This window comes from Dreissena polymorpha, chromosome 1, assembly GCF_020536995.1.
Source record: "Dreissena polymorpha isolate Duluth1 chromosome 1, UMN_Dpol_1.0, whole genome shotgun sequence".
NCBI classification, from domain to species: domain Eukaryota; kingdom Metazoa; phylum Mollusca; class Bivalvia; order Myida; family Dreissenidae; genus Dreissena; species Dreissena polymorpha.
The window spans coordinates 112883890-112896215 of record NC_068355.1 but is presented as its reverse complement, the minus strand read 5'-3'; the positions used below and the strand labels follow the sequence as shown (position 1 = coordinate 112896215).

The 12326-nt window shown below is 35.8% G+C and overlaps 1 protein-coding gene across 1 annotated transcript in view; it reads left to right on the top strand.

The window, feature by feature from the left end:
* The window catches only part of LOC127845199 (vacuolar protein sorting-associated protein 53 homolog), a 55878-nt gene that overhangs the window by 4062 nt on the left and 39490 nt on the right, over positions 1 to 12326 (top strand). The window contains exons 2-4 of the mRNA XM_052376000.1: positions 1597 to 1727; positions 5891 to 6044; positions 6659 to 6774. Coding sequence (XP_052231960.1) covers positions 1597 to 1727; positions 5891 to 6044; positions 6659 to 6774 — 401 coding nt within the window. The remainder of the gene's footprint in view (positions 1 to 1596; positions 1728 to 5890; positions 6045 to 6658; positions 6775 to 12326) is intronic.

The window sequence follows — 12326 nt, the reverse complement described above, 5'->3', positions numbered from 1 at the left end:
TCGGCGGGTCTCAAAGAAGGAAAAAAAACCTGAGATTTATAGACTCACCGTAATATGAATGCAGCAAACTACCGCCCAGTTAGCCTGACTTCTGTAGTGTGTAAATTATGTGAACGTCTTGTCAGGGATAAACTCGTGAAGCATATGAATGACAACAAGATATTTTCTGATGCACAATACGGGTTCATATCAGGAAGGCCGTGCTCTATTTAGTGATTAGAGATTCTTGATAATTGGACAGAATCCTTATACAATGGTGTACCAATCAACCTGGACTTTTCCAAGGCCATCGATCGCGTTTCACACGGCATTTGATTTGTAAACTGCACAAGTTGGGTGTTAGAGGAATAGCCCTGAATTGGATTAGGGATTTCTTGACTAGAAGTACGCAGTGTGTTCGTATAGAATCTACTTTGTCATCATGGTCAGATGTAGTTAGCCGAGTCCCTCAAGGCAGTGTCATCGGACCGATACTTTTTCTGTGTTTTATCAATGACTTTCCTGACATAGTATCAGGAATTGTTAAGATTTTTGCAGATGACACAAAGCTTTTTTCACCAACTGGAATCAACAAATGAGGAGTGTTATAATCTTCAATCTGACCAAGACAACTTAAGTGACTGGAGTGATAAATGGAAATTGACATTTAATGCAAAGAAATGCGAAGTTATTCACCTTGGAAGTTCAAATAGTGATTTTCGGTATTCCATGAGAGACCCGGACGGAAACTACACAGCCATTGAAGCAGTCACAAATGCGAAAGATTTAGGTGTGTCTTTTGACGAGCGGCTAAGTTTTAACCAACACATTACCAATATTACGAATAAAGCACAGCGAACTCTTGGCTTAGTACATAGATCCTTCGAATGTCTTGATGAAGAAATGTTTCTGCCTCTTTAATCAGGCCAACCTTAGAATATGTATCATGTTTTTGGTCCCCTCATCTCAAAAAACATATAGAGTAAATTGAAGATGTTCAACGAAGAGCAACTAAACTAGTGCCATTGGTGGCACATCTACCATATTACCAGAAGTTGAGACTAATCACACTTGAGTACAGAAGGGACAGGGCGGATATGATCCAAATTTTCAAATCTTTACATGCGCTGGACGATTAAAACTGGGAAAAATTGTTTTATCTGGCTGAGGATAATCTTCGTGGTCATCACTTGAAACTAAGAGGCAAGAATTTCAAAAGCAATGTAAGACTCAACACCTTTAGTCAAAGATCTATTCATTACTGGAACAGTTTGGAAGAATCAACAATAGCTGCCACAAGTGTTAATCAATTTAAATCGTTGCTAAATTCTGAGAAATGGAACATTAAGAAGTTTAACCTGTCTGTAAATTAGTTAATTTTAACAATTAATATTTACTAAGCGCACTCTAGAGAAGTTTTAACAAAATATTACATATCAGAGAGAGATTCTAAAGAAGAGACCATTTATCAGAGGGGCCATTACAGCATAGCTAATTTACGGCCCAACAGTCCAGGTATCCAGGTAATGTCATATTATCCAACAATACAACATAAGTAAACCCTATTTCTTAACAACCTTCTTTTTTTCACACGTTTAAGCAATGCTCACTCCACAGATACTTCCAAGTGATGATCCCATTGATAGACCAGACTTTAATCCAGTGGATTACATCAATCAGTTGTTCCCTACAGAGCAGTCGTTGTCAAACATCGATGAGGTTGTTGGAAAGATAAGATACAAAATAAGGTAAGCAGAATATTATAGTAGAACAAATAACCAGAGGCAACAAAACCTGTTAATTTTAAGCCTTTTTTTATTAATTAATACTTTGTTAGTAGTTATATTTATTTATGAAAAATTGAACTTGTTGGGAAAATCTCAAGGCTCAGACTAACAGACAGATTTTTTTAGCCAAATTGTGTTTTCTCAAGTTTGATGAATCCAGATAAATTAATGCTGTGGACAACATACAAATAAACAAGGCATCGCCTTTCTGATAAAAAGTAATACAGGAATAATAGTGGATAACTTCAATGAAATAATAATTGGCAGACAAGCAAGCATAGATATAAAAATACACGAAACACAATTAACATTAATAAACGTTTACGGCCCTAACATAGATGAATCCAAATTTTACGAGACATTGCAATCGTATATAATAAGTAACCAAGATAAAAACATTATAGTCGGAGGTGATTTCAATATTGTTCTAAACCCATTATTAGATAAAAGAAATGGAAACCTATATTCTCACTCAAAAAATAGACAAATTTTGAATAACATAATTGAAAACTACAATTTAATCGATCTCTGGCGTACAGTTAATCCGAATGAGAGAAAATTCACTTGGCATTCAAACACAAAACCAACAATATTTTGCAGATTGGACTATTTCTTAATATCTGAGTCACTCTGCAATATTATTAATACATGCAACATAAAACCAGGATTTATGACCGACCATTCTCTAGTTGAACTTGAACTGCACAATATACAACCTGAAAGGGGCCCAGGATACTTTAAAATTAATAACAGCATCTTATTAGACACACAATACCAAACGCAAATAAAACAGGAAATAACCAATACAGCTCAAAATAACAAAGATGCTAACCCCAACACATTATGGGAAATAATTAAAGGTAATATACGTAACACAACAATACGATACACATCATTTAAACAAAAAGAAACAAAAAAACTTGAAACTGAGACCATGAAAATAATTGAAACACTTGAAAAACAATTGCATGACACAATTACAAATGATACCAACGCCATTGAAGATGAAATAACATCAAACAAACAAGTATTAGAAGGAATCTATCATACACAACTCAGTGGAATATTACTACGAGCGCGTGCACAGCATGTTGAACACAATGAAAAAAACACAAAATACTTCGCAAACATCGAAAAACGTAGAAGTGAACAAAAAACTGTACACAAATTAGTAGTCAATGGCAAAGATATAACAAACAGAACACAAATACTAGAGGAACAACGTTTATTGTTCAAAACCCTCTATAAACGAAAACATATTGAAACTAACACCCTGTTTAAAAATACACATCATGCTTTAAACCAAGAGGAAAAAATATTGTGTGACGGATTACTTAATGAATATGAATGTGGACTAGCACTTAAAGAAATGCAAAATAACAAAAGTCCAGGATCTGACGGCATCACAATCGAATTTTATAAAATATTCTGGAACGATATTAAAACACATTTAATTAATTCACTTAACTATTCATTTAACAACGAAAACTTAACTACGCTACAAAAACAAGGTATAATATCACTCATTCCAAAACCTGGAAAAAACTTAGAATCCTTATCAAACTGGCGCCCGATTAGTTTACTGAACAATGATTATAAAATTGCAACAAAAAGTATATCCAACAGAATTAAAAAAATATTACCATCAATCATTTCAAGATCTCAATCTGGCTTCATAAAAGGACGTTACATTGGTGAAAATGTACGTCTGATACAAGAATGCATACATTATTTCAACCAACCAAACAATTCAGGCCTTATTTTCTTTGCAGACTTCGAAAAGGCTTTCGATTCACTAGATCATTCGTTTATGTTCTCTTGTTTAGAAAATATGAATTTTGGTGAAAGTCTAATTAAATGGGTAAAACTATTTTACACCGACATAAACAGCATTATTATTAACAATGGATTTTTTTCAAACAGTTTTAACATCGAACGAGGGGTAAGACAAGGATGCCCACTTTCATCCTCGCTATTTATTATATGCATCGAGTATCTATCACACTATATCCAATCAAATAAACATGTAAAAGGAATATCGCTAGAACCTGACGACGAAATTAAACAGTCCTTATTTGCTGACGATGCAACTTATTTTTTAAATGACAATAGTGACTCATTCAATAACCTTATAGAATCGCTAACCCTTTATGGAACGGCATCAGGTCTAAAACTAAACACAAGTAAATGCACTGTGCTACGAGTAGGTAAATTTAAACAAAGTAATATTCAACTTAAAAAAGAAATGAAATTCCACTGGACATCAGATGAAGCAACAACGTTAGGAATAACCTTTACAAACAATGAAAATGAAACAATTCTAAAAAACATATTGCCTAAATTACAAAAATTTAAAAATTGTTTAAAATCATGGCAGCATCGTAAACTTACACTAATTGGAAAAAACACGGTGTTGAAAACGTTTGCACTCCCTAAATTAATTTATACACTAACAGTCCTCCCAAACCCACCAAATGATATTATTAAAGATATACAATCAGCAATATTTAATTTCATATGGGACGGTAAACCTGATAAAATTAAGCGAACCCAGTTAATTCAATCTGTAGAAAATGGAGGTATCCAATTAACGGACATCGACTCATTCTTGAATGCAATCAAATGCAGCTGGGTTAAAAGATATCTAGATAAAACCAATACAAGTAAATGGAAATCATTCTACCAGAAAATCCTAAAAAAATATGGTGACTCCTTACTTTTTGAATGTAACATCAACAATACCATTTTGCATGAAATTGCAAACGAAAACATATTTCTATCGAGTGTTTTATCAGCATGGACTAATGTTACTCATAATCTAGAAACCCAAATCACCAGTAAAACTATTTTATGGAACAATAAAGACATAACTTCAAACAATAAGACTTTTTTCTATAAACATTGGTTTGAACAAAACATTAAATATGTCGACCAATTGTACGATTACAGAATAAATGACTTTTATTCTTTTGAGAACATATGTTATATATACGGAATACCTTCAAGCAATTTCCTAATGTATTACACATTAATTAAAAGCATACCCATACATATTAAATCTACAATTAATTCAAATAACACACCATGTACCCAAACATCATTCACGGAAAACATACTTACAAAACAAAACAAAACAAACAAAATATTTTACAAACTACAAATTAAACACCCTGCAGAAAACTCCAAGATTCAAAATAAATGGCAAAACCTGCTTCGAGAACATGAATTTAATTGGAAACAAATATTTATCATGCCATATAAAACAACTATAGATAGCACACTGAGAAATTTTCAATATAAATATGTGCATAGAATCATAGCAACAAATAAATACCTTTTTAAGTGCAAACTATCCAACACAAATTTATGTGATATATGCAGCGAACACATTGAAACAATAGAACACCTGTTCTGGGAGTGCAAACATATTCAAATTCTATGGAACCAGTTAACAACATTTCTAGAGAAACAACAATTAAAATTTAAACTGTCTCTCTTAAATATCAGTTTCGGTGTGAATACTTTTAAAATACCAGAAATTAATAACACTGTGAACCACATTATCATACTCATGAAATATTTTATATTTAGCTTCAAATACAAAAAACAAATACCTACCTTCAACTGTTTTATAAACTATTTAAAATTAAAGATCCAAATTGAAAAAGAAATAGCCCTCAACAACGATAAACTTCATATTTTTGAACAAAAATGGAAACGCATAAACTTTCATAACCCAGTCCAGTTGTCTTCTACCTAACTCTCCGCAAATCATCTCTATGATTGATTATTACATTTAAAAATAACAGCATACACCACAGGCAACCAAAGAAAAAAAAACAGTATATCCTAGCATATCATGTATAATATGTGTTTGACATTATAACTGTTGTATTATACCACTTTTGCTCTTGCTTATGCACATATTTACATTGTATGTTTAATATTGAATAAAAAAAAAAAAAAAAAAAAATTAATGCTGTTTTGCAATGGATTATTTTACAAGAAATTCCATACAAGCAGAAAATGTCTCTCCAGATAAGCCTGTGCTGGACAATCTGGGACAACACTTTACGCAAATGTAGTAAGCCCAGTTTTCCCAGAACACAGCTCCTCTATTACAGGCACCTGGACACAGACATCCGAAGTGTGGTGCGGGGCCAGACCAACGTTGGGGAAGAAGGAAGAGGGGCACTAGAGGAGGCACAACGCGCCATTCATGATCTGTTCACGAAAATCAAGGACATTAAAGACAAAGCTGAAAAGTCAGAAGAAATGGTAAATATTGGATCGTCTAATCATTTACTATTATGTAAATTTAAACTATTTACTTATATGAGTTAATGCCATTGTCTATGTTTATGTTTTGTGTAAGAAAGCTTTGCTTAAAAAAACACACAAGTTCTCAATAAATCAGAAAGTACAGTACTTCTGTCCTTCATTGCATTTTCACAGATTTCTTTTTATGCCCCCGGATGGAAAGATCGGGGGCATATTGTTTTTGGCCTGCCTGTCTGTCATTCATTAATTGTGCGTGTCCCAAAACTTTAACCTTCGTTAAAGTTTGGTCATAACTTTTTGAATATTGAAGATAGCAACTTGATATTTGGCATGCATGTGTATCTCTTGAAGATGCACATTTTGAAAGTAAAAAAATACAATCCAAGGGAAGTAAAAACTTTAAAAGGGAGATAATTTCTAAACCTGCCAAATGATATATTGAAATTTTATTTCAAAGCGGCGCAATAGGGGGATTGTGTTTCTGACCAACTCATCTTTTGTTTTTAGGAGTTTTTACTTTAAACACCACACATATCAATTCATTTCTATCCATGCCCTCTAAAAATAAGTAAGTGCACATAATTGTTTGTTACCCGTGTTTGCACTTTCAGGTAAAAGAAATCACGAGGGACATTAAGCAGTTGGACCATGCCAAGCGTCACCTGACCGCCTCCATCACCACCCTGAACCATCTGCACATGCTTGTAGGCGGCGTTGAGTCCCTCACGTAAGAAGGCAGATCAGTGTTGTTGTTTTTTCACCATTTTGGGAATGGGACCCGGTCCCTTTGGTTTGGGAATATCTCATTGTTATACCCCCACAAACAAAGTTTAGGGGGGTATATAAAAGTAAGCTTGTTTGTCGGTCAGTCTGTCTGTCTGTCGGTCCGTATTAAGTGTCCACTAATTATACCCCCACAAACGAAGTTTAGGAGGTATATAGGAGTGAGCTTGTCTGTCGGTTGGTCCGTATTAAGTGTCCGCTCTCTATTTCAAGTAGTTTTCATCCGATCTTCATTAAACTTGGTCAGAAGTTGTATCTACATGATGTCTAGGCCAAGTTCGAACATGGGCCTTGTCTGGTTAAAAAACTAGGTCACGGGGTCACTTAGTGCGTTTTAAACATTCAGCATGTTGTCCCCTCTCTATTTCAAGTAGTTTTCATCCCATCTTCACCAAACTTGGTCAGAAGTTGTATATTGATGATTTTAAGACCAAGTTTGAACATGGGCCTTGCCAGGTCAATAACTAGGTCACGGGGTCACTTAGTGCGTTTTAAACATTCAGCATATTGTCCGCTCTCTAATTAAGTAGTTTTCATCCGATCTTCACCAAACTTGGTCAGAAGTTGTATCTAGGTGATGTCTAGGCCAAGTTCAAACATGGGCCTTGCCGGGTCAAAAACTAGGTCACGGGGTCACTTAGTACGTTTTACACATTGAGCATGGTGTCCGCTCTCTATTTCAAGTAGTTTAAATCCGATCTTCACCACACTGGGTCAAAAGTTGTAACTAGATGATGTGTAGGTTAAGTTCTAACATGGGCCATTCCGGGTCAAAAACTAGGTCACGGGTCACTTAGTGTGTTTTAAACCTCACCATGTTGTCTGCTCTCTAATTCAAGTAGTTTTTATCCTATCTTCACCAAAATTGGTCAGAAGTTGTATCTTGATAATTTCTAGAGCAAGTTTGAATATGGGTCATGCCAGGTCAAAAACAAGGTCACGGGATCACTTAGGGCGTTTTAAACAGCACAATGTTGTCCGCTCTCTAATTCAAGTAGTTTTCATCCAATCTTCACCAAACTTGGTCAGAAGTTGTATCTAGATGATGTCTAGGTCAAGTTTGAATATGGGTCATGCCGGGTCAAAAACTAGGTCAAGGTGTATCTTAGTGCATTTTAAACCTCACCATGTTGTCCGCTCTCTAATTCAAGTAGTTTTCATCCAATCCTCACCAAACTTGGTCACAAGTTTTATCTAAATGATCTCTAGGACAAGTTTGAATATGGGCCATTCCGGGCCTAAAACTAGGTCATGGGGTCACTTAGTGCGTTTTTTAACATTCAGCATGGTGTCCGCTCTCTAATTCAAGTAGTTTACATCCGATCTTCACCAAACTTGGTCAGAAGTTTTATGGAGATGATCTTAAGGCCAAGTTAGAACATGGGCCTTTCTGGGTCAAAAACTAGGTCAAGGGGTCACTTAGTGCGTTTTAAAAATTGAGCATGGTGTCCGCTGTTTTTTGGGAAGACGACATGCAGCATGTGGGGGTATTCGTCACGTCTGTGACAAAGCTCTAGTTCAAGTTGTTTTCAAGTTGTTTTCATCCGATCTTCACCAAACTTGGTCAGATGTTGTATCTAGATGATGTCTAGGTCAAGTTCGAATATGGGTCATGCCGGGTCAAAAACTAGGTCAGGGGGTCACTTTGTGCGTTTTAAACATTGAGCATGGTGTCCGCTCTCTAATTCAAGTAGTTTTCATCTGATCTTCACCAAACTTGGTCAGAAGTTGTATCTAGATGATGTCTAGGTCAAGTTTGAATATGGGTGGTGCTAGGTCAAAAACTAGTTCACGAGGTCACTTAGTGAGTTTTAAACAATGAGCATGGTGTCTGGTGTTTTTTGAGAAGACAGCATGCAAAATATTCTGTGTCCATGCGGCATGTGGGGGTGTTCGTCACGTCTGTGACAAAGCTCTAGTTTTGACTGAAAGTGGGAAATAATTGCTGTTATTTTTTGCAAACAAATACTTCAAATTTGAGAATAAAAGTGTTTTTAATATTATATTCATTCATTTTCTGCTTACAGTGCTGGATGGAAGAAAAACTATGAAATGTTGAAATGTTTAGTTGTTTTTTTTTTTTTAATATACGCTTTTTAGCTCAGGTGAGCTTTTGTGACCGGTCTTTGTCCGTCGTATGTGTGTCCGTCCATTAACATTTGCTCGTAAACACTCTAGAGGCCACATTTCTTGTCCGATCTTCATGAAACTTGGTCAGAAGCTTTGTCCCAATGAAATCTCGGCTGAGTTCGAAACTGGATTGTGCCGGGTCAAAAACTAGGTCACTAGATCAAAAAAAAGACAAACCTTGTAAACACTGTAGAAGTCACATTTCATGCCCAATCTTCTTGTAACTTTGTCAAAATGTATGTCTTAATGATATGTTGGTTGAGATCAAAAGTAGTTCCGATCCGTTGAAAAACATGGCCGCCAGTGGGCGGGGCAGTTTTCCTTATTTGGCTATAGAGAAACCTTGTAAACACTCTTAGAAGTCACATTTTTTGCCCAATCATCATGAAAGTTGGTCAAAACATTGGTTCAATTGATGTCTCGGACGAGTTCGAAAATGGTTGAGATCAGTGAAAAAACATGGCTGCAAGTGGGCGGGGCATTTTTCTCTATATGTATACATGTATAGTGGCAGTTTTCCCTATTTGGCTATAGAGAAACCTTGTAAACACTCTAGAAGTCACAATTTTTGCCCAATCATCATGAAAGTTGGTCAAAACATTGGTTTTATTGATATCTCGGACGAGGTTGAAAATGGTCGGGAGCAGTGGAAAAACATGGCCGCCAGTGGGCGGAGCATTTTTCTCTATATGTATATAGTGAAAACATGTGAACACAGTAGAAGTCACATTTTTGGCCCAATTTTCATGAAATTTGCTCAGGACATTTGTTTCCTTGATTCGAATGTTGAGTTAAAAAATGGTTCCGGTCAGTTGAATAACATGGCTGCTGGGAGGGGGGCAGTTTTCTCATTATGCCCCCCCCCCTCTCCTTTCGAAGAAGAGGGGGTATATTGTTTTGCTCATGTCGGTCTGTCTCTCCACCAGATGGTTCCCGGATGATAACTCAAGAGCGCTTATGCCAAGGATCATGAAACTTCATAGGTACATTGATCATTACTCGCAGATGACCCCTTATGATTTTCAGGTCACTAGGTCAAAGGTCAAGGTCACGAAGATCCAAAATAGTAAAATGGTTTCCGGATGATAACTCAAGAACTCTTATGCCTAGGATCATGAAACTTCATAGATACATTGATCATGACTCGCAGATGACCCCTATTGATTTTCAGGTCACTAGGTCAAAGGTCAAGGTCACGGTGACCCAAAGCAGTAAAATGGTTTCCGGATGATAACTCAAGAACGCTTAGGCCTAGGATCATGAAACTTCATAGGTACATTGATCATAACTCGTAGATGACCCCTATTGATTTTCAGGTTACTAGGTCAAAGGTCAAGGTCACGATGACCCGAAATAGTAAAATGGTTTCCGGATGATTACTCAAGAACGCTTAGGCCTAGGATCATGAAACTTCATAGGTACATTAATCATGACTCTTAGATGACCTCTTTTGATTTTCAGGTCACTAGGTCAAAGGTCAAGGTCACGGTGACCCGAAATAGTAAAATGGTTTCCAGATGATAACTCAAGAACGCTTATGCCTATGATCATGAAACTTCATTGGTACATTGATCATGACTTAAAGATGATCCCTATTGATTTTCAGGTCACTTGGTCAAAGGTCAAGGTCACGGTGACCTGAAATAGTAAAATGGTTTCTGGATCATAACTCAAGAACGCTTATGCCTAGGATCATGAAACTTCATAGGTACAATGATCATGACTCGCAGATGACCCCTATTGATTTTCAGGTCACTAGGTCAAAGGTCAAGGTCACAGTGACCTGTAATAGTAAAATGGTTTCTGGATGATAACTAAAGAACGCTTATGCCTAGGTTCATGAAACTTTATAGGTATATTGATCATGACTCGCAGATTACCCCTATTGATTATCAGGTCACTAGGTCAAAGGTCAAGGTCACAGTGCCCAAAAACGTATTCACACAATGGCTGTCAAGGTCACGGTGACTCAACTTAGAAAAATGGTTTCCGGATGATAACTCAAGAATGCTTACGCCTAGGATCATGAAACTTCATAGGTACATTGATCATGACTCGCAGATGAAACTTGACCAGGATGTTTGTCTGGACAATATCTAGGTCAAGTTTGACATTTGGTAAAAATTGAATGAACCTCTCAGGTGAGCGAACTAGGGCCATCTTGGCCCTCTTGTTTCCATTAGAATGGGTTCTTGTAACGACCTCAAATTGGAACTGAAAAAAACAAACTCTGCAGATATTTTTACATGGCTTTCAAAAATCTGAGCAAAATATCCCAAAAAGATGCAAAGTTTTACCATTAAACTAAATATTTGGTATGATGTGTTAATTATAGTGCAAGATAATTTGGTAGCACACTATGATATACATTACAAAATGCAGTTAAGTATGCACTTATAAACAATCAATTAACTGTTATTTATAATCATATTAAAGGCTGTATAAAGGTGGCAAATCCAATTATTATGCAAATAAACTAGTATAATTTTTACCGGATTTCAGTTACTCTTGCATAAAAAATGATTATAACACAGCTTAGGTGCAACGTTGTGAAGAATTATGGAAGATATACCTGTTTCATAATTGGAAGAAATGTTTACAACTTTGTAATTAATGATGTGTAGCCTCAAGGCGGTGACATATGCTAAAAATAGCCGAAAGAAAATTGAATTTTAATTCTATTTTAAACAACTTTTTACCAGCAGAAAGTAACTTATTAGATCACTACAAACATTTTAACCATTTTGAAGAGACCTACTTTGTGATACCGGAAAACGTTGAAAATCAACGATATATTTTTGGTGACCTGAGTTATTTTCACTTTCACCTTCCCAAGTAAACAGCGATGTAAATAAACTGATTGTTTGTAAACACAATTGACTTGGAGGACACTGTATTTTGAGCTTAAAACAAGTTGTATTGCTCATTTTTGTATGGTTATGTCCAATAGTATATATATATTGTTTTTTGATAACCTTTATAAATAAAATATGAAAAAAATATTTTAAAATCAGTAAATAATTACGGATTGTCACCTTAATAGAGCCTTTAATGATGTTTCAATTTTCCCAATTTCATGGTATATTGCGCTATTTTTCCCAAATCTAAAAGGCACTGGCTTTTAAATATAAAGTTAAAAAATCACTGGTCCAAGAACAGCCTTCGCAGTCCTCACATGCTAATCAGGGACAACACTATTTGCTTAATGGTATTATTCGTTGAACTGTAGTCACTTCTTAGTGAAAATCCAGTTTTTAGGTGGAAAACCTCGTTCCTGATTAGTCTATGCTGTCTGCAAAGGCTTATTCGAGATTTTTGTAACTAAGAAGTTGTCTCCCAATCGGGTAGGTATCACGAGTATCCCGG